We start from the raw sequence: 23,650 nt of genomic DNA on the forward strand, positions 1-23,650 counted from the left end.
CACTTCACGCGATTGTGTCCACGGTGAACGGCTTCCGCGGCGCCTCGTCCGTGGCGGGTGGCTTCGGATGGGCTGGCCCATACATACTGTCTGGGAGTCTGTTGTTAGTTAGAAGTGATCCGCATATCATCTAAATATGGCTCGAAACGATAGGGTAGTATTACCCCGGTGACTTCACTCGATTGTTTGACGTTCTCTTCTTTGAAAAGAGCTTCCGTGTCCCATAGTAGGCGGCACAGCGTGTCTTCAACGGCAAATGTCGCGGTGTGACGTAATGGACAGACGTTGCAGGCAATATGGCGACCACTTGGATGTCGAATGAGATTTCTGAAACTTTGCACATGGATGACACGCTTTCTGCTCATATTTATTTTATCGATGGACATTGGAGTGAACAATGTTATATGTATTTTTCATTACAATATCTATTTTCGAATGTTTCTAGGCATGACATTTGACCTTTAATGAATTAATTTGTAATTACAGCAAACTTTTCCCCGTTTGCCGGGTTTTTCCTCGAAAAACAAGGGGTCCTTGCGGCTTCGGGGTAGTGATCTCCCTGGTTTCCGTGGCAACCGGTCGTCTGTGTTTCAGACAAGAGTTGGTTTGTTTGCCGTGCGGACGGCGCGCTGCTGAGTTGGGGCACAAGGCCCCCCAGGCCCACTTTTGTTCTCGGCGGCGGAGGGAACAATGGCGGGCCGCAGCACGTCAAACATTCAGCATGCACTTCACCGTGCAGAGGAGGGAGGACAACGGGGGTGGGGGGGGGGAACCGATGCAGGGAATACCAAGCAGCTGGCATTTGAAACAATGAAGCCGACCCGTTGATAGGCAAAAGCCCCCCCACCCCCCCCAAAAAAAAGCTCGGCATCAAAACACAGCGTTAACGAACGTTGCTGTTCTGCTGCATTTTTTTAGGGCTGAATAAAACTGCAAGGTATGATACATGTGAAGGAATGTGAGAGATAGACACCATAAGGTGGTGTGTGTGGATGTGTGGTGGGGGAGGGGGTGTGGACATGGGAGGGGGGCAGATGAACAAATGAACAGATGTCGGGGTGATGACCAAAGTTCTTTTCTTGGCGAATACTGATTCTCGATGACCCTGTGATCTTGAGAGCGGCGGCGGGGGTCGGGGGATTAGCGGCCTCAAGTCACTTTGTGGAGGTATTGACGACCCCCACCCCCCCAAAAAAAATACCCACAGCAATGGTTCAGCAATTGAAATGTGTCCGACAAACTCACCTTCGGCACAGTGGCACTCGAAGCCGTTGGGGCGGTCGTAGCACTTGGCGCCGTTCTGGCAGGGCGTACTGGCACACTCGTCGACGTCGATCTGGCACATGGTGCCCTTGAAGCCTGGGACAGTCAAACACAGAGGGGGACGGGTCAGAGGGCGGTCTTTGTGGGGGGGGACAAAGGTCTCCGGCGTGGCCAGCGAGGCCCGGCGCAGACTGGTTAAAGGTGCGACATCTGGGTGCTGATGGAACTCCCGTGACCTTGATGGCACTTCAAGGTCATGGAAAGGACCACATAGTCCCTTGAATTTGCCAATAATCCGAAATATTAATAAGACTTCGGTCCTGTGAAGGCTTGAGAAAGTTCACAGCCTTGAAATTGGTGGGCAAAGTGCCCAGATTAGGGTTGGAGGGGGCGGGGGGTGAATTGCTGCCTTGGTAGCACGCTGCTCTGTTGATTAACAATGAGAGGATGGGCTGTGTGTGGTGCTGATGGGGGTGGGGATGGAGGGGGGGGGTGAGCAGAGGAGACAGTGGGATTGTTTTCTCTTTTGGGTAAACCACCCTCCAAAAAAAAAAAAAAAAAAAAAAAAAAACCCTCCTCCTCTTTCCTACATCAGCTCCACTGCCTCAATAGCGAGATGGGGAGGGGTTGCGGGGGTGAGACGTCTGTCCCAGATGTAAATTGCGAACCTGGAAAAGAATCTCATTAGCAGGACTGCTGTTCACCCCCCCCCCCCCCACCCACCCCCATTTACCAGCACGACCAAAAACAACCAGGGCAGGTTGATTGAGACTGCTGCCCCTTCTACATTGCAAAATGGGAGGGGTCTGGCAGTCACAATAGTGTCTTTGTTTAGGCAAGAGGATAGGCAGCCTTTTTTTTTTTTTTTTTTTTAATAACTGGAGGTTCCAAACTCTGCAGGCTGGCCCGTCTCGGATTATGGCGACATTCAAAGTCATGTCCACACAAACAAGGATATAACACACACATATATATATACACACACACACACACACAGGTATATACCATATTTTCCGCACTATAAGACCCACCACATTATAAGGCACACCTTCAATGCATGGCCTATTCTAAGACTTTTTTTTCCATATATAGGGCGCACCGCATTATAAGGCGCATAAAATAGACGCTACACTAGAGGCTGGAGTTATGTTATGCATCCATTAGATGGTGTTGCACTAAAGGCTCAATATTTATCCATATATAACGCAAACCTTCAATGAATGGCCTATTTTAAGACTTTTTTCCCCATATATAAGGCGTACCGGATTATAAGGCACATAAAATAGAAGCTACAGTAGAGGCTGGAGTTATGCTATCCATCCATTAGATGGTGTTGCACTAAAGGTGTAATATTGATCCATATATAAGGCGCACCAGATTATAAGGCGCACCGTCGGCTTTTGAGAAAATTACAAGCTTTTAGGTGCACCTTGTAGTGCAGAAAATACGGTACATATGAACTATTTTCCAAACTTGGTCTAATCTTGCCAGTGTTTATTGTTATCCACGTGTTATCCCAGAATTAGAATTTGATTTAATCCAAAAAAATCATATCGATATGCAACATTGCTCAGTTCGTATCCCACTTACCCCCCCCTCGAGAGGGGTTCCGTCAGGAAGGGCATCTGGCGTTAAAAACTGTGCCAAACAAATATATATAAATATATATAATAAGCCGAAAGAAACTTAGTCACTATAATCGATATGCAATTGTAAGATTGAGGAGTCATGACAAATGAAAAGTTTCGGATTTGCTAAAATTCCATTATTGCGTGATTATTCTAGGTTTACGGAAGACAGAACCACCTGTTGATCTAACATGCACTTTTATTCCAGAAAGCGCTTTCCCAGTTTTGTTGCCTGCAAAAATGTTCCTCAAAAACGTCCAAATATGCGCGACCACAGCATTCGAATTTGACAATTTTTCAACCCGCGTATTGAAAATGACGACAGACGCTCATCTCACCGGGTTGGCAGGTGCACGTGAAGCCGTTGACCATGTCCCGACAGATTCCGTCGTTCACACACGGGTTGCTCTCGCAGTCGTCTATGTCGGTCTCACAGTAGGTCCCCATGTAGCCTGCGAGACGAGAGTTTGCACGTGAGGACGCACTTGCACGTTCCAACAAGTGTCTTTTAATATATGTGTGTGTGAATGCATTTGTGCACGGGCTCCACCATGGGAAAACAATTCTGTTCTTTTCTATTTTTCCGAAAGGGGGGCAGCGCACTGAACGCCAGGATCCGCTGAGCTGAAATCTTAGCACATCACCCGTCCGCGGACATCGCCGCACCCCCCCCGGGCCAGCGTCCCGTTCGCATGTCACACATTTGTCCTCAGCGAACCTACTAAGTCTCCCTCCGTCGAGGCGAATCCGTTTGCGGAAACCCGCGGAGCGGGCTGGCGCGGAATCCAAAAATAATCGGCGGCTCCGCGCGAGTTTCGTCGGGGGCCGGGTGAGGATGAGGAAGGCGAGGAGGAAGGGCCTGTCTCTGGAAAGCAGAAAAATGGGGGTGGGGGGCGGGGAGGGCAAGAGGGAGGCTCTGGGAAAAGGCCTCCTTTCCCTCTCTGTGTGTATGAGGGTGCAAAGTGGAGCACAGAGGGGCCCTATTGTTCCGTTCCATTCCCACCACTCCACGACTGATTACTATTCACGGCACAGCGCTCCCCCTAACTGCTCGCCCTCTCTCACATCCAGCCCTATAGAGTCCACTCCCAGCTCTAATTTGTATAGTTCCCAAAACCCCGGGATGCATGTAGGACCGTGCGTGAGAGTTTCGCTCTGGTTTTTGTCACCCGGAGTCCAAACCATCACTTTGTCTGGGCTAATACCCTCTCAAGTCTGGCCGTACAGTGCGCTGAGAACGGGCGAGTGCCCCCCCGGCCCGGCCTCCGACGGCAATGGCACTCTGTTACATAACAGCCCACCCCGCCAGGCCGCGCGGCGACGGCGGAGGTCGTTCCTCCTCGGACGTTCGGGTTCTCGGTCCCGATACCTGGCATGCAGATGCAGGTGAACTCCCCGATGCGGTCGAGGCAAGTGGCGTCGTTTTGACAGGGCATGGACAGGCATTCGTTGATGTCGATCTCGCAACGCGGCCCCGCGTATCCTCGCCCGCATTCGCACTGGAACGAGCCCACGGTGTTGGCGCACTTCCCAGAGTGCTCGCACGGGTTCGCACCTGCGAGACAAAAACGGGGATTTTAGCTAAACCCATGGGGGGGGGGGCTGCGGGGCCTGCGGTACAGTCACGGCTTATAGACCATTGACAGGCGACGTGAAGGCGACATACCGATGCCGCACTCGTCCATGTCCTGGTTACAGGCGCCTCCCACAAAGCCGGCGGGGCAGGTGCAAATGGCGCGGCCGTTCAGGGGGTTGGTGTCGCACACGGCTCCCTCGTTGCAGGGGTTGCTGACGCACGCGTCCTCCAGGTGGCACAGCAAACCTGAGGGAGGTGGAAAGAGCAAATAACGCCGATTCATACGCTAAGGTTGCGTTATATTGGAAGTAGAACACTTTGACCAGTGGCTCTTAAAGGAGGACTTTGTCGAAAAAAAATTATGTGAGCACCCATTAATATTCGTAGATGAGGGTTCAATGTTACCTTTAATGCCAAAATTATCCACAGATTTCTCCTAGAAACATCTCTAAATTTTGAGAATTATTAGCGAAATTCTTCTCTCGCTCAGACGTTCTGATGACCCCGGCTGGAAAACTGACAGCCAATCAGCGTTTGCCACGTCTACAGTGCTTCCTGTTCTGACCCCGTTGCCCGTGGATACGGTTTCACCGAACAGAGGATGCCCGCTATCTGGCATTTTGTGGCCGATTTTTGTGAAAAATAATTACAAACGAAATAAAAATATTATATGAAAAATGTAATTACTATTATTATTATTAAATGACACCACGGGAGGTTAAAGAACGACAAATTTGGGTGCGTTTTCTCATTGTTGTTACAGTTTGGGGCACAACATGTCGGCATCTTGGTCTAGCTACAAAGAACGGTCTGGAATGCTAAGCACCAGTGATGTCACGGGGCGGGGTCGAGGACGTTTCTTCCGGGTCTGGCTGTGAAAGCTGGCACATATCCACATATTGCGTGGATTTAAAAAAATTTTCTTTATTTTATTTTATTTTTTTGCAATTAATGTCCAAAATATATGTAATAAAAATATTACTTCAGATTGCAGGATTTATAGTACATAGAAATTTTAGACAAAGTCCTCCTTTAAACTTCGATACCAAGACAATTTAAAAAATAAAAATTTTCCACTCTGGCGGTCGCACCATAATGACTAACAATAAAAAAATTTAAAAACACTAAATTAAATAAAAAAAGGGACCATAGTTAGAAAAAGCACATTTACTAAACAATTAACTAAATACAACTGAACTGCGCTTTAGATACAGTACATGAAAAGTAAAAGTGGAGGATTATTAAAAAAAACATTAAAAACCTTCACAATTTCAGTTTCAATTAAAAAGCATCCACCATTAAACTCATAAGGACCAAAATTTGGAAGTATTTTCCAAGCTGACCCCTCGAAATAAACGTGATGGACTGTACCAATTGTGTCACTTGACCTAAAATGCTCAATTTCAATAGCAGTGTGGGTAATATAAGTCATGTGATTTAGTCATCAATTATTTGTTTTTGTGCGAATTTGTTATGGAGGAAATTAGAGGCATTTGAAGTGCTCATTCCATTTTTTTGGAAAATTCCAAAGATGGCAGCCACTTGTCACGGTGCGAAATTAGTGTATCGTAACTACGGACGATTTAAATGTGTATTTATTTATGTTTATTGTGAATATAGTGACAGTTTCAAATACAAGTTGAATCTGTCCTCTTACCACGCTTGTGCCTGAAACAATCTTTTGCCATTAAAATTAATGTAAATGCCATATCTCCAGAAAACCACTGTACTAAACATAAAGAATAATTATTTATAATAAATAAACATTATTTGTTTTATAATTATTTTACAAATATTTATAAAATTACTGGCAGTAGGCTTTACACTTTTCATAATCAAATGCATTAAATACTTCATTTATTGTAGTTAAATTAATGCTAAATAATAAAATGGAAAAATTGAATTATTATTGCATGATTAAAATTAATTTTACACATTTTATCCACATTTTTCAAAAATGAAATGTGCCCCGGTGGATCAGCTGCTAAAGCGTTGGCTTCACAGTTCTGAGGTCCCAGGTTCACGCCTGTGTGGGTTTTGCATGTTCTCCCCCATGCCTATGTGGCTTTTCTCCGGGTACTACGGTTTCCTCCCACCTCCCAAAAACATGCAACATTAATTGGACACTCTAAAATTGCCCCGAGGTGTGATTGTGAGTGCAGCTGTTGTCTGGGCACATTTCCAGAGGGTTGAGCACCAAGGTTTTCCCAGCCCTACTCAAAGGTCACAAGAAGGTCACCCGCGCGATGCCTTTTGCTTACCCGTCTTTCCGACCGGGCACTCGCAGAAGAAGGACGCCACTCGGTCGTGGCACGTGGCCCCGTTGAAGCAAACGGCGATGGCGCAGTCGTCGATGTTCTCGCTGCAGTCGTCGCCCGTCCAGCCGTTGACGCAGACGCACGTGTGACCCCCGATGGTGTTGAAGCAGGTCCCGCCGTTGTGGCAGGCGTTTGGCTGCATGAGACACTCGTTGACGTCCTCGGCGCAGTACTGGCCTGCCGCGGGGAGGGGGTCTCGTCAGCTCACACGTCTAAAAAGTCACGCTTTATTGAAATATGATTTACCTGTCCATTCGGGTGGACACTGGCAATTGTACGTGTTGACTCCATCCACGCATTTGCCTCCATTCATGCACTTGTGGGCCAGGCAGTCGTCCACATTACTCTCGCAGTTGTGCCCCTCAAAGCCTGGAGCAGATGGAGAGAAAATTGTTACGACAAAAAAACATCATGCTGACAAACCCCCCCTTGCGTTTCGCAACGGAATCAATTTCCCTCATAACCGCAAGCGACGTTTTCCACGCCACGGGCGAAGTGAGGCATTAAAAAGAATTGAGCGGGTGTCCGACTGTTTGAGTTCCCACACGATGCCGGCAAGAGCCGCGGCGGCTGTTTCGGAGGTCCTCCGCTCCCCGCGATTGCCGCCTCGGAGGCCCGCGCCTTCCCCCCGCGGTGTTTGCTTGTTTTATAATCTCTCAGTTTCAATGACTTCCTTTCTGGCAAAGAGACATTTCCTGTCGGCTCCCCAGCGGCAAACCAGAAGGTCCATAAAGTAAATTCCTTCTGTTGTGGACGTAGCGGAGCAGGGGAGCGCGGGCGGGTGGCCTCCTCCGACTTCTCACAACCGCCGGCACCCTGTTTCTCATCGGGGGCTATAAATAGCAGGCGGGACGCTGACCTGCGACGCGCGAGTGAATCCCAGCAGCGGCGCTCAAAACTGCGTCATCGGCCCTGGGAAAAAAAATCTTCAGTCTTGGGAAAACAGTGGGCCTTCGCGCCGTGATAGTGATGGTTTGCATGTGTGCAAAGCCCCCCCCCCGCCTGTGGGGGACAATTCCATTAGGCTTGACGCAATTCAGGGCGTCAGCTATGTAGATAGTGTGATATCAAACTTACTGTACATAAAACTCAATTTCTGATGTAAAAAAGGAGAGCAAAAAGCTTTTTATAGCCCTCCGTCAGAATGGACACTTTTGAAAACGGACTTTTCCAGCAGTACCGTTTCCCGGCCCTGACTGAGCCAAAGCACACAAAGTATTTTATATTTGAAAAATCTCAGGGCGCAACATCTTAACACAAATGTCACAATTTTCCCACGCCGCAGATGCACCGGCTACGAATGTATGAATTTTGCATAAATAAATAAACGAAGATTATTTGGAGTAAAAAAAAATGATTGAATGAACTAAGTGATACTGGATAATTTTTCGCACTTTTGTTCGTCATTTTTGATTCAAAGGAAAATACTGCAAGCATATCGCAATGTAAAAATGCAGCCACTACCTTTACAGAAGGATGCCAAAAATGAAACTTTGGTGGCTATTTCAAATATTGACCGTGCAAATATTCATCAATACATTCATACGAATTCAAATGATAAACATGAATGGTTTTCATGTAATGTAATTTTGGGAAATGGCGAATTTGTGGTTTTGTCAGCTATAAGATATAGAGTGACATTTTTTTTTTTTTATTAAAAGACATGTTTCAATATAGGGCGGCACGGTGGGATCAGCTGGAAAGCGTTGGCCTCACAGTTCTGATTACTCGGGTTCGATCCCTGCCCCAGCAGTGTGGAGTTTGCATGTTCTCCCCGTGCCTGCGTGGGTTTTCTCCGGGTGGGCACTCCGGTTTCCTCCCACATCCCCAAAACATGCAACATTAAATTGTCCGTAGGTGTGATTGTGAGTGCGGCTGTTTGCCTCCATGTGCACTGCGATTGGCTGGCGACCGGTTCAGGGTGTACCCCGCTTCCTGCTCGTTGACAGCTGGGATAGGGTCCAGCGCTCCCCGCGACCCTCGTGAGGATAAGCGGCTCAGAAAATGGATCGATGGATGTTTCAATATAGAACAGAGGAGGGTCATAAAATGACAACTATAAATATGAAATGAGAAAAATCCACAGTGACTTTCTGAGCACCCCAATAAATCAAATTTATGAAACATATAATATATACAATACATGAGATTCATTTTTTGGAATTGCACAATGGTGATACAAATGATATTTTTCATCCATCCATCCATCCATCATCCATCCATCCATCCATCCATCCATCCATCCATCCATCCATTTTCTTAGCCACTTATCCTCATAAGGGTGGCGGGAGACATTTTCCATGACATCCCAATTTATTGAGATGCACCTCAATACCACAGGATGTCAGTTTTTCACCTACCAGGCAGACATGCACATTCGTAGGAATGGTCGCTGATCTGGCGACAGGTCCCGCCGTTGAGGCACTGCGAGGGGGCGCAGGGCTGGGTGGACACCTCACAATTGCGCCCGCTGTAGCTGGGCGGGCACTGGCAGCGGAAGGAGCCGTGGGTGTTGACGCAGAGGCCGGCGTTGAGGCAAGCGCCGGGCTTGCGGCACTCGTCCACGTCGCTGCGGCAATTCTTTCCCTGGAACCCGGGCGGGCAGGAGCAGTTGTAGTGGTTATTCCAGTTGGCGCAGCGGGCGCCATTGGCACACGGACTCGTGGCGCAGGCGTCGATGAGCGAGCAGTCTTGGCCTGCAATTCAAAAGGTGCGTTCAGACGTTAACCGAGACCTGAGAACCGAGAGATTTCTTCTCCGTGCCAGTTGTGATGGGCATACCTCTGAACCCCCTCTGGCACACGCAGCTGTACTGCGGGATACCGTTGACCACTTGGCTCTTGCAAGCGGCCCCGTTAAGACACGGTGATCGATGGCAGGGATCCTGGTGCTGACACAGCGGACCGATGAATCCTGGACGACATCTGGATAAAATAATTCACACTTGAGCGCTAAGTCTTCGGGCTGGACGGCAAAACAGGTAACAAGGAAAAAAACCTCGAGAAGCGAACCTTAAGATCCAACCGATTCCCATTATGTTCATTAAAATACCGCATCTGGAATTCAGGACCCCGTGATGCCCAATAACTGACTCATACTGTGGTGTGAGACTGGCGTCGACGCCCTGGAATTATTTCATATTAACTGCCGGTTCCTTCAAAAGTCCAACGCGGTTTTGCGGAATCAGTGATGCACTCCCGAAGCGAGCCAGGCCATATCCTGAAGGACAGGATTTACCAAACGCGCAATTTGCGTCCGCTCCAGCTGGACCGACCCATTTTGTCAGTGTCAGCTAACATTCCTCCGTCGTTACGGCTTTTTCCGCAGGTCGGCTCGAAAGAATATATGAACACACCCAGCGACGGCTGCCAGGAAACCTAAACGATTCCACCCCGGTGCCGACATGAGAAAAACGGCGGTCGACTCTGAGCACATGTTGAGTAAATAGGAAAAGGCAGCTGCGATATTTGGCTAAGACTCCCTGTACGCTTCAGGAGAAAGTATTTGTTTTTGCCTTTCACCTAAACATATCAACAGAGGAACAGGAGTATCTGATTGCGGTCTACGGGCCGATGAGGGTTGAGACAAGGTATGTGCTAACTGAGGAAGTTCGTTTGAGTTAGAAACCCGACACCCAGAGTGGAGCCTATGTCTGGGGACAAGCCCCCTCTTCAAACACCCCGTTTGATGCCGATGACAGAGCAGTGACGGCCGGGTTTTGGTTCACCCCGAGGCTCTGTCTTTTCTTTCACTGGAGACGAACACCCTGGGCGTAATCAACAATGGATTTCCCTCAGTCTGCCTTTGTCAAAGCGTAATTTTCTCTTGATTTTTCTGCACTCTCCGACAAAACAAACTCTCGTTTGGGAGCGGGCCGGCTCTTCTGCAACCGGACTGTTTTGATCTGGCTTTGTTTGGCTCGCAGTGCGGCGTTACAAAGACAATAGAAGAAAGAGAAACCACAGGGCTTGGTACAAAGGGGCGCGAAGGCGTAGCCACAAGAAAGAAAGATGAGGGAGAAGCGCAGTAACAGTCACCATTTAATAGTCGAGCTCATCAAGCGGACTGCACGCTAGACTGATTGCCAGTCGATCACACTGATTTAAAAGGCTCTGCTTGAAAATAATCGATGTGAGGCACTGCTTTACAGTTCCAACGCTCCGCCAAAACATTTACCCAAGTCGGGAGCCAACATCGAACAATTCACCGTCGAATGTCAGCAGCAGAGGCTCTGACCATACAAGCTGAAGTTGGCTCCGCTACTACCTCCCACCCCTCACAAAAACGCCAGCTTGAACCCCGCCCCTCCTCTCGCCGCTCGGAGGTCAAATGTCAGAGGTCCCCCATCTGATTGTGATGATAATGTCACTCAGGCTACAGGGCGGGAGGTGGGGCCACGCAGCAGGAGAGATTGCCTCCGAAGGTTGCAACCGGTGGACTAAGAGGGAGTGACGGTGTGTGTGTGTGTTTGGGAAAGGGGGGGGTTCTGGTCCAGAGGGAATGCCATGTCATATTTCCTGTAATCCCTTGTCCACCGCTCTGAAAACACACCGCTCCGCTCCGTCACCATGGCAACAGGGCAGACGAAAAGATCAAGCCTGACACTCGACCAATCACCCGCCAGCCCCTTGGTACCAACGGCTATTTGTCATGGCTTGGCTGGGTTTATTTAGAGGGAAATTAACTATGTCTGGAATCTGGAGGGGGGGATCTGGAGAAAAATGAAACGTGGCACATAGAAGGCGACTCGGCCAGGGCCCAAGAGCAAAGATAACTATAATGCCAAAAAAAAAAAAAAATACAAAAGACATGGTTGAATCCCTCGATTTACAGACCCACTGTCGCTCGAGACCTGGTATCCGTCAGCTCCGAGGTGGAACTGCATCAAGCAGAGTTAATGTGTAAGGACCAAACTAGTGCGAACGCCTGATAAATTTGTTTTCCTCAGTTTCAAATGTTTATTGAGCTCAGCTGCCAAGGGACATTCTTTTGTCTAGACTTGACTCACGGCCAGCGCGCTTCTCCCATAACACGCAAAGTCGACTGATACCGGCGCAGACGTTTGGTCCAGTTCCACCCAAAAAATTTATTTGACCGGATTACGGATTGCGCGGCTTCTGGGAAAGCGAAAAGGCCGGCAAGTGTGCTTATGCTTTTTTTTTTTAGACGCATGTGAAGGGGCAGGTGCAGGCCTGTGCCCCCCCCCCTCCAGGGTGCCGACTTCTGACCTCTGAGGAAGAAGACACCACATGACGACGAGGGAGAGGAGTGTTGGAGTGGTGCGGTGCAAAGATGGCGAGAGAGTGTGGCTAATCTCCCCCGGCGTTCAAACGTGAGGGGTTTTGCCAGCTGCGGCCCCCGGGATCGCGCATCTGTCCACATCTGTCATTGCACCACCGACTGTCTAACACTCAGAGACAAAATAACAACTGCGCACACATGCACACAAACACGAAAACCACTTCACTTGACTGAAGAAATACATCATCCTACATTAAACATGCATTAACAATCCCCCTCAGCACACATTCTCTTCACACAAAGTCACCACTGCAACACAACATGCAAACAACCACATGCCTGAACACAAAAAGGTTAAACTTACAACCAGGGTGGTAGAATGACATCCAAACGGAGAATTGTAAAGGAAAGAAGAAGAAGAAAGATTTTTTTAACAAATAGGTTTTCGTTTGAAATATCTCAGCGGTATAGACATTTGATTTATGGGACCGAGCGCCCGTCACCGGTGGAACCCAACGCCGCTTTTCCTGCTCTCTGGCTCACTGAAGCGCGGGTAACCCGAGCCCGTCGCACCGCAGACAATAGCAGATAGTCCGCGACAGGTCAGAGGGCGACTCACCTGTGAACAAAGTAATCTGCGGCGCTGCTCGTGCTCTCAAGTCAAGGACCACAGCGCAACGGGTGTATTTATATCTACAATATCTTTCTGTGACGCTGAGGTCGTTTCCCCAAAGAGCGACGGAGAAGGAAAGCACCAACAATAGACTTTAGCTTCGTTTTAATTTTGTGGAAACAAAAACCCCAAACTATTCTTTAATATGAGCAAGACCCAAGTCCATTCTCCCATTGAAGTCCACAGTGACACATCGCTGCCAACTTGAGCCGATCCACACCCCCCCCTCCCTCCAAGCAGCTCTTGGCTCTCCCTTTCTCAGCAATCAGCCACATTGGGGGGTGGGGTGGGGGTGGGGGGGCACGGAGTGTTTTGTGGCCCCCCAAATAAAAGAGCTAAAGTAGTCAGAAGTCCTTTGTATGAACAGGTTGGAAGGAGGGCGGGGTGGGGGGGGGGGGGAGGCAAGGGGGAGCAGTGACCCAAGCAGCTAGTCTTTCAGGTCTGGGCTGCCATGGATCAACAGGCCTGGGGGCTGTCGCTTGGCAACAGTATCCCATGGAGAGAGGGAGCCTTAGCGGGGGAGAACAGGGGTGCTGGGAACGCGGGTTTTGCGAGGACAGTTTGAGCACTTCGGAGGAACGACCGCTGCATGTGCGGCGAACTCGCGACACACGACCGCTGGCTTCTCGTAATTGAGTTCCTTCCCGTGCGCATCCCTTTCGTCACAAGGAAGTTTCGTCGGAACAAATTATGCCGACGAACACACCCGGGACCATCCTATTGTGTAATGCACGAACATCACGCCGCAAACATCCTGCCGCGCGCGACGTCCAGTGCAATTAATTCCTACGGCAGTCGTTCAAATTTGCTCCAAGTGTCAATAGATTTTTTGGGAGCCGGGCTGCCTGACATTTTTCGAATCGCAGCGATAACCACGTGACATGCGTTCCAAGGCCAAGGTCTTTCCAAACATTCTGCATCAGACACAACCACAGCCCTCCCCTTCCGACCGCCAAAGCCGAAACAGATTTCTGCAAAAACTTTGAAATTCAAATCAGAACTTAATTCATCCCCCACCCACCGAAACATGAAAGACAAGGCTCTGTCTAGAATTCCTCGGACCTCCTCACCACATCGGCAACATAGCAGGGAGATCATCTGAACTTCTGAATGCTTTGATGGCGGTTTAACTCGAATTGCACCTCGACTGAAAGGTGAGGATGAAAACACAGTCCTGACATGACCTTATTATGATACTCGTGAAAAGATGAAATGAGGTGCAAGGAAAGAGTCCAAGAGGAACACTTGGATTCTTTCAGGTATTGAACAAAGAGAATATCAGCCACTGTAACTGTTGTGGTACAACAAAATGAATACCATTAAAAACAGATACCATAATCAATTCTTATACTTCATCCCAAGATGAACTGAACCTGGTGCTTGAGTCAGCCACTGTGATTAGACAGGATGTGTGGAGCACAAAGGTCAAAAGGCAGAACTTCCTGTGGCAGGGCCTGGGAACCACAGCTCCCCAGTTTGCAATTACAGACAAATATCATCCTCCACATAACAGTTTAAAGAGTCATATATGAGCGACGAGCTTCCTTTTAAACCATTTAACCCAACCTTTCCGCGATCCCTCATGGCACGACTCGCCAAGTAATTGTAAAGTCAAACATTCCAAAGATCAGGAACCTCAATGAGACTGTATTGTCAAGCGCATTCCTCAATGGGCTTCCAGGGTGAATGAATGGCGGCTATGGACAATAACCTGGAACTTCCAGAGGGAAGGGAAGAAACCTTAGCCGGCATTTCTTTTCTAATCTGCCGTGAAGATGCCCGAAGAAAACACGGAGTCGCCAGCCGGTGCCGTGGACAAAGACCCGGTCGCTCTCCCCCAGACAGGAACATGAGATACATATCGCAGTGGAAGAGTTCCATACAAAGACCGCAACAATATCAACACGCTCTTATTTCACTCAAACAAATCGGCTCGTTATTTTCAAAAGAAGCTATTAACATTTTACGAGACGAGCGCCCGTACCGCCGGGCGGGATGTTTCCGCGCTATCTAAATACAAATCTCCTTTCATCGTGTCTTGAGGGCCTGGGAGTAGCTGCGGGGTCACGGCGCAACACTCAATTTATACGCAGACTTGGCAACTGAGGCGAAAGGCAGCACGTTCATAAATAAAAAGGCACTACCAGCCAGTGCTCGCACATCGGAGCCACACTGCTGTTTATATTTCTAGCTAATTCATCTTTTTATATTTAATACAGTACAGTACTGTATTCAATACAATCTTTAATGTCTGACTTCCTGTTCCTCTTGGCTCTTTATCCATTGGAAAAGCACCGTCGTTTTTTTTTTTTAGGATGGAGTAGAATGAACTTTGAAACTGCTACCGAGGTAAAATTCTACATGAGAAGTGTTGCGATGTATTCTTAATAGTTGCCAGGGCATATAGTGCAAAAGGAGATGAAGTTTTCGTGCTAGGCGGTTGCTGAGCCATATTTATTTTCCGACAACGATCGAATTCAAGCAATGGTCGAGGTGGAAGTCGTCAACACGCGGCGATAGAGAGTCGCTACGCGAGACAACTAACACGTGCTAGGGGGCTAGCCCACTCTACCGCGAGTTCGTCTGCCGGCGTCCCACTCAATGGCAGCACCTGGCCCTGCGCTGTCCCTTTGTTGAGATCTGACTTCGCCGGATTACCATCACAACATCCACCAGCTGTCTCCTGCGCTGCGGCCTCCCCACCCACCCACCCTCCTCTTCCGAGCCAGACCCCCGCTACTTGTGCACCGACAACACTCCCGCCCCTGCAAAAGTCCAGCTCCTCCAGCTGGATCCTCTCCGAGTGACACTCTTTCAATCTGCCTAATTATCGCTCCTGCGATCATACCGCCGCCGCCCTATCCAGACGGCGAGTTATTCCCACTCACCGCCGGTCGAAATTGTTTCCTTTCATTGAAGTATTTTGATTTATAACGCAAGAGAAATCAGCTCTGGCTGCAAGATAAGCTGTAAAACAACATGATGATCATCTGCTCTGATAATTTATTGTTAATGTCACCATCTTAAACGATCTAGTATTGAAATCATAGCATCATAGAGGCTTCTGGTTTACCACTGCTTGTGGGGACCCCCCCCCCATACTGGTTCAATCCGATTAGCTGTTTTAAATGTGTATATGTGGCTTTAATAATGGAATTGTAACATTATTATTATACCATACATGAACTCCGTGGAGTGTTATTTCTTGACAAATGAGCTAAAGTTCAGTTTATGACTAGTTTGACTGTTTTTCTTCAATCCCTGGTCTTTTTTTCTCTGATTAGATCCTTTCTACGCATTTACCAAGCTAGTCAAAATGGGGACCTGCTGTCAGCGCACCTCCAAAAGCTGCCAAAACTGTGACACAATCCAGCGCCCCATTGTCAAATTCAATCGCTATTTTCTTTCTTCGTTTTACCGTGCCATTAAACGCGTAATACATGCGATGCATCTTGCCGTTAAAAATACTGGACTGTAACACTTGGACTCTGACCTGCGGCCTTCAGCGACTCCCATGTGCAGGAAGTCGGAACGCTTGCAAGTCATACAGTTTTTTTTTTTTTTTTTTGATGTGCCGCCGCTATGACGGGTGTATAGGACATGAGATCCACGCCTATCTGGGGCTGTAACAAAGGCGGCTGCCGTACATAAATTACGCATCTCTTTTGAAAAGGCCGTAAAACTAAACACAAAAAGTTTCAGATGAAGAAATTCTTTGCGCTACAAGTACAGGCCCCCCAGAAACTGCATTTTGTGCGCAAACATCCAAATTCAACTCAGTTTCTGTAGCCTTTTTCCTCCCCGTGCCCACTTTGCGTACTCTGTATCAGGTATCTGCAGGAAGAAAGGATCTTTTCTACTCTTGTACATCTTTGTTCCTTTCTCCTGGGTTAGCGGGGTTGGGTCGTCACCTCGGCACACAACTGGTCCGACAACTCTGATCTTTAATATTTGCACTGGGCGCATTCCTCCTCATTCTTCTGGAAGTGCCTTGGTCTCATTAAATCAACATGAAACGCTCCACTGTTCATTTTCTGTTTTCCTGCTGCACTTTTAAAGGGAAAAAAAGACCCAAAGAAGAAAAAAAAAAATAACTGGCTGCATGAAATTATACATTGACTTAAGAGCATTCAGGCCACATCCCAACAGCAAATGATTGATAAAACGTGGACGGGGGTCGCTGCCAACGCGGTTCGGCACGCGGCCGAGCTACACATTGCTGAGTCTTGTTATGTCTGCCTCGCGTTGTGAGATTTATGCAATAAAAAAAAGGGGGATTATTTCTCATTTTATCTATTCCTGATGTGTCGCCTGACCTCTCAATCCTACAAACATGGGGGGCCTTTCGGAGGGAAGCAGGTGGAGGAGACGGATCTCCTTGGCGCGACACTCGTGGTCCGCATCGAAAAAGCCACAAGAGGGTTTTAAAAAGGGACGAGCGACCCCCCTCACACCTCCCACCTCCGGGGCAAACCACTGTAGGCTATTTCACTGGACCATTGTCGCTCCTTTTCCCACACAAACCTTCTCCTCCACCGCACCCGCCCCCGCCACCCTCAGCGATTTGTAAAACAAAAGCCTTATCAGTGTCAAAAGACGCTTCAGGGCAAGCGGAAAATGAGGACACTTAAGGGGAATCATATTAAACCACCTGTGTGTAATCATTTCTGTTTCGACATTTAACAGGTGCAAAAAGAGGCGTGCGGAGGCTTGCTCACGATTGCAGCGACTTTCACGTGAAGGCAATGAAAAGCAGAAATGCGTACGTCGCTTGCCAAAGACGACGATACATGTCGGAATAAAATGTGACACCGTGATTGGGAAAGAGCTACAAAAAAAAAGCAAGTGTTGAGTGAATTTAATGACACTTTCACAGTCAAATAAGTTTGCACTTACATGCATCGGGAGGGTGATTCTATGCATGTCCCTCCGTTTTCACACGGCCTGTATTTATCAATGCAACGAAAACCTGCGGGAAATGGGAGAAATTAGTTATATCGTAATAGATCCAGTAAAACTTCAAGCACTGAGGACCCACTACTGCAACATGAAAACTAACTGATGTGACCCCCACCCAACTCCTCCTCTAATCTCAGTTCAGCCATGCAACTTGTTGCCATCCTGCAGTTTTTTTTGTCCACTTTCTGATGCACTTTATAAGTATTCAATTGTCTTCTGCAGCATACCTGTCATGCAAAGATGTTATTTATATATATTTATGTTTCAATGAGGGAGGAAATTGGGTGTTCAATTAATTAAACGTCCAGTTTTACACTAAACATCTTTTTTAAACACAATTGTGCAACAGTCTTCATTGGTGCACCCACAATTTTAAAAATATTTCTGAAATTTCCACAATAAAAGGGGATTTCTACATGCACAAGCAGGACAATAAACAGGTTCACTAATTAGGATTCGAACTATATGATTTTACTTCTACTACACATTATATCGTTTATAATACAAATTTGAAACCTCATTGAATAAATTTTGTACATTTAGGATGGATGAAAAGGGACCCTCAGGTGTCCAGGAAAACGCCATATTGCGCGATGACCATAAAAACATTATTTACCTTCACAAAGATGCATGAACAATAAAAAAGACAAAATAATCCACGGAATATTCCCTTCCATTTCGGTGGAAAAAAACAAAAAACAAACAAACTTCCCAGCACTTAGTGGTGCTCTTTCAGTCCAAATACATCCTTCGGGGGATTCAAATTGAGGCGAAAAAGCTCCGGAGTGCGGTGGCCGCGATGCGAACTTTTGTCATAAAGTCGACCGGGAAGGGAGTCGCGTTAAGTCCCGTAAAAGAGAGAGGAGAGAGAACGAGAGAAAAAGAAAGAAAAAGTCCTCCTCCGCAGCTCAGCCACCGCGGTTCGTCCTCGACTGAGATTCCTTGGAAAACTTTGGCTGCACGGTGGGAGACGGCAGCAGCACACTGAACACACTCCGCCTCCCTTCTACTCTCTCCTTTGCTCTCTCTCGCTCTCTCTCGACCCCCACCGCGCTTACTGGAAAACTAAGTTTTATTGGTCCCATTATCAATTATCCATTCATATTCTGTGCCGTGTATCCCCACGAGGGTCGCGGCTGAGCTGTAGCCTATACAATTCCTTTTCGTTTAATGCTAAGTACTAGTGTGGAACTTTTTGGGGTTAAAAAAAAAAAAAAAAAAAGAGTCCTACTAGCCAAGGCACTTCCAAATGAAACGACACAATGGTGACTAAGCATAACAGCTGATGTAGTAAAATTATATATATAAAAATCACTCATTCCCATTTTTGAGTATTTTCTCTTTTATATTTCGAATCATCTGGAGGCATTATTTAAAAAATCCCGGAAATGACGCATTGGGCCTAGCAATGGGTGGGCCTTCTTCCCCAAACGGTGAAAAGCTAGCTAAACATTATTTAGGATTTCCGTAGGAAAAACTAATCATATCGTAAATACTTCTTGATGAGATTCAATCACCCCACCCCGTCTTTCAAAACTGAATAAAAACTTAAAACTATGAGATGGGCGGGGCTAGACTTAGGCTATGCAGCGGTATATAACAATAGAAATCCACACAACTATGTGTCCACATTTGTCCGAGTTGACATTTTTAATTTTATTTCAAGAGCATTACTAAGGCACTTATTTGCTCATCAAAGTTGGTACTATATGATATAATGCGGTTTTAACTCGATTTACATGTGACAAGTGTACTGTATCACCCAATCACTTATTTGGGTATTCCCCAACTACGTCGCAGTCGATTAGCAAACAGCAATCCAGCATTTCATCACAGTGGACAACAGAAGTCATTCGCAGTTTTTAAGCTTAATTTATTTCCCACTTCTTCCTAATAGAGATAAGTACGGTGGCCGAGATAGGCCAGAACAAGTGCAAACGCCACAGCAAGCGTAAACGTCAGAACAACAACACGGAGCCGCTGTGCGACGACATTGACGTACAACGTAAATGTCTGGGACTACTTCCCGCTGGGGAGTACATTTGCAGACGGACAAAGTGACTGAATGAGTGAAAGTAAGCTTTTGTTTTGGAGCTGTGATTGATGTCACACAGCATTAAACTGGAACACGTCGAGTCCTGCGCATGTATACTGTCTTGTTTGTTTGTGTGTTTACAGTTTGTCCATGTCTGTATTTATGTGGTTGCCAAATATAAAAAAAAGAAAGAAAGCCAAGCCCCCCCTCAATGCACTCCCAGCATGCACCTCACATCAGCTTGCACCTTGTTTATAGAGCCTCGGTTGTTCGGCGGCCAGCGCGGAGCCGCACTCTTCCAGAGACAATAGCCTTGATTTGAATCATAAAAGGAGTCCAGCATTATGACACAGTTTCTCCCCACAGGGGAGGGCGGCGGGCACACCAATATTCAAACGCGCTGCCCTGATGCCACCGTCCCACCGTCACTGCACCCAGAGCTGGCCTTGAATAAATTGCAAGGCGTGGGCTAAGGCCGTGAATGCGGCAGGACGGGTGGGAGCGAAGTTCGTTAGCGCAGTGATGTCATCGGGTGAAAAAGACACCTGCCTCCTTTGTCGCGCTGCTTGAGATCAAAGATGGATCGCATTTTCAATGGTAGGAAGGGATTCTTACCGTGTTTACTTCGGGAAAATCTCACGCGTGTGTATGTTTTGGGCAGTCTCCTACAAGCAAACGAGAAAAGCAGACATGGCAGAAGGTGCAGTAAAGTTAGTTGTTATTTGGATTAGTTATTTGGATCAAAACCTGTAAAAGGGATTAAACTAGCCATCCATTTTCTTGTCCTCACGTTGATAAACAAGCATACACACCAACATTACCATCTATGGAAAACTGTGAATCTTCAATGAACTAAGAAAGGGAAAATGTACAAACTCTTCACCTCAGAACTGCAGGCAGACATGCTGACCAAGGGTATTCAAGAACACGTGATCGATCATGGATAAAATACCCTGGGTAAGGCCAGATCGATAGCGTCACAGGCACGGCAAGCGCTATAGAGCTTGTGCACCTACGTCATAAAAATCACGTGACTTTTGTTTACCTCGCCATATTGCTGGTCTAGCAAAGCATGATTCAATGCTAAGTCGGATGGAGACGAAAATACGTCTTATAGCACAACCCCCAGAGTCTTGTCCGATACCGTTAGACATTTAGAAAGTGAAAATAAACGAAGGTACGTGGAATAATTCAATTAAAATTAGCACAGATCACCCACATTTAATGCAGAAGTCGATGTTTTCGCTGATAAGAAATTGCACTGTTAATTCGCTTCCGCTTGTCTTGGACAACTGGATCTACACATGGATCTGGTGAGTAAGTCGTCGAGATTTACACGGAAAAGTTTGAAAGCGTATAAAAGTCTGGACGCATATGAATACTTTGTTGCTGGATCTGTTTTCATCAGGAATAAATCGCACATAGTGACGGTTTTGACGGCTCGTGAACGCGGAAGCGTGTTCGGCCACACGTTAACCTTTGCCGGAATCCATCGATCTTTTCGGCTCGTATTCAATACAAATACCAGCATTTAAATAAATAACCCCTGGTTTTACAGAAACTCGCATTCATTAACTATGATTGGGGAGAAAAAAGGACGGAGTCGTTTCCACGGAACGTACACGGAAGCGATTGCGGCCACACTTAACCTCCGTAAACCTCTGCGACAGTTTTTTTTTACTATGCATTGTTCTCAAATGAGCTAACTTGGCATTATAAATATTTCTCGGTAATTTGAGAATGAGAATAATAATTCCTACCTGAAATGAAGCGATCGCGACACTGGTGTTTATTTTGGTCGGGCACCATCCATCACGTTTCATTGCCGAAATCCATCGATATTTTCCGGTCTTTTCATCTGGTATTCCATAGAATGACCTCTTTGAATATCTGTCTCGTCTGTTCTGACAACCGACAGCACAAAAGGTCTTGGGCAATTTGAAAAGTCTTCTCCAGAGCAGCTAGGTTTGACCGGCAATATGGCGCCATGCAAACTGTGACGTCACGTGCACGAGCTCTATACCGTTCACGATCGTCAAACGGTAACTTTCATCTTCAAAGTTTCATTTTTCCAGTAGTTTGGTCAAAAAAGGTCACGCTTGTTGGTGTTTTACTGGTGATAATCCACCATTGATGTTCTGATTTGAAGAAATGATGGTTCTTGGTTAGGCAAACACTCGTGTAATCAGTTTTTTAAAGTACTTTGCCAGTAATTTTTCAATGCTTTTCTTGTCAAAATTGTCCTTTTAGTGTCTTTTTGGCCAGTGCATCAATCCAGGTGAAAATGTACCTAATTCCAGAATTCCAGAACTCAAATGTGGTGCTCGGTAATCCTCCCAAATGAGCTCCAATCGGAAGTCTGAACTATCCTTGACAGATGTCCGATGGTAACTTGCAAAGATTTTTTTCCCCCCCAACGAGGGTTGACGCTCGTTTCGAGTGTTTGGCATGCAAAAAGGGACGAGGGGCCCGTTCTTGACTCGTTGTAGCTTTAATCTTCAATTGTTTCCCGATTTTCAGACTGGAGCTGTCGGATCGAGGATCCTGTTACATTTGGAAGGGACTCTGACTGAAAATTCAGATATGGCACAGAAAATGTAAATACTCGTAACCTCATACAGATCACAATCGTGAATTAAACTTCTGTCACATTCTCGCTATGTGCTAATGCTGCTATGCTAATGCGAGACGCTATCGTCAAAGATTACGGCAGGCGTTCCAACGTTGGACTTCCGGAGCCTGTGATACAGATGTGGATGTGACACGGTGGATAGCAGAATTTGTGGTGGACATTAAATATCTATCTATCTATCTGAGTTGGATTCTATCTATTCTATCTATCGATAAGAGTTGGATTCTAGTATTCTAGTAGAGTTGATTCTTCTCTACTAGATCCTATTAATAGATACTATCAATAGATAGTAGATAGAATCCAACTCAGATAGATAGATGAATGGATGGATTCTAGTAGAATTGGATTCTAGTCGAGTTGGATTCTACCTATCTATAGATACAGTTGGATTCTATCATTCTTGTAGAGTTGGATTCTTCTCTACTATATTACTAGAATCCAACTCTATCTATAGATAGTAGAATCCAACTCAGATATCTATCTATCTATCTATCTATCTATCTATCTATCTATCTATCTATCTATCTATCTATCTATCTATCTATCTATATCTATCTATCTATCTATCTATCTATCTATCTATCTATCTATCTATCTATCTATCTATCTATCTATCCATCCATCCATCCATCCATCCATCCATCCATCCATCTATCTATCTATCATTCTGCCCTCTTGTGAGAACGAACCCGGCGTCAGACCTCTTTAAGGTATTTTCTAAACGCAAGGACTGCACTGATTTACCGCCGAATCTGAAAATTTCACTCGCTCCTCTGATGTCACGGACAGAAAAAGGAGCCGAGCCTTCCCTGCGGAAACGCGATCCGGCCCGCATTGTCGTATTGTTCTCCGACTTGAAAACATGGAACTAAATCACGTGTGAACGGCGGCAGCCGGGACGGCCTCCATTCTTTTTCCTTCAAGGAGTACAGCCAGCAAACAGTCATTTCAATGGAAATCCAATGACATCTCACGTGGTTATTTATTTGCGCTCCCTCCTCTCTCACGCGCGCACAAACAAACAAGCGTCGGGGTTTTTGTTTGGATTGCGGCCAGGGCGCGAGAGCGGAAGCCCCGGCGGCAAAGTTCTCGCGCCCCACTCGCGGAGGATCCCCGCCGTCCCCGCGATGGCGTCAGACGGCTTGGCGATTTATAACTCTGTTCTCTGCTGGAGAGACGATCCGCGGTTCTTCTCACCAAGTCTTACCTTGAACGTGACGGGAGGCAACATCTTAACGCGTCCTCGCTCCTTTCCTCCGGCCTCCTTCCGTTTTCTTCCCTGCGAATTGGCTTAACGCACTCGAATTGCCTCGGTTAAACATTCG

General features: G+C 46.9%; 1 protein-coding gene across 1 annotated transcript in view; it reads right to left on the minus strand.

The window, feature by feature from the left end:
* notch3 (notch receptor 3) overlaps window positions 1–18,858 on the minus strand; it is a 38,396-nt gene extending 19,538 nt beyond the window's left edge. Inside the window, exons 1-10 of the mRNA XM_061845403.1 lie at window positions 18,275–18,858; window positions 17,596–17,668; window positions 9,567–9,709; window positions 9,146–9,481; window positions 7,032–7,154; window positions 6,729–6,962; window positions 4,558–4,713; window positions 4,261–4,446; window positions 3,230–3,343; window positions 1,246–1,359 (exon numbers count right to left, since the gene is read on the minus strand). Of these exons, the coding sequence (XP_061701387.1) occupies window positions 1,246–1,359; window positions 3,230–3,343; window positions 4,261–4,446; window positions 4,558–4,713; window positions 6,729–6,962; window positions 7,032–7,154; window positions 9,146–9,481; window positions 9,567–9,709; window positions 17,596–17,668; window positions 18,275–18,335 (1,540 nt within the window). The 5' untranslated portion in view covers window positions 18,336–18,858. The remainder of the gene's footprint in view (window positions 1–1,245; window positions 1,360–3,229; window positions 3,344–4,260; window positions 4,447–4,557; window positions 4,714–6,728; window positions 6,963–7,031; window positions 7,155–9,145; window positions 9,482–9,566; window positions 9,710–17,595; window positions 17,669–18,274) is intronic.
* Window positions 18,859–23,650: the final 4,792 nt, after the last annotated feature.

Source organism: Syngnathoides biaculeatus, chromosome 16, assembly GCF_019802595.1.
Source record: "Syngnathoides biaculeatus isolate LvHL_M chromosome 16, ASM1980259v1, whole genome shotgun sequence".
NCBI classification, from domain to species: domain Eukaryota; kingdom Metazoa; phylum Chordata; class Actinopteri; order Syngnathiformes; family Syngnathidae; genus Syngnathoides; species Syngnathoides biaculeatus.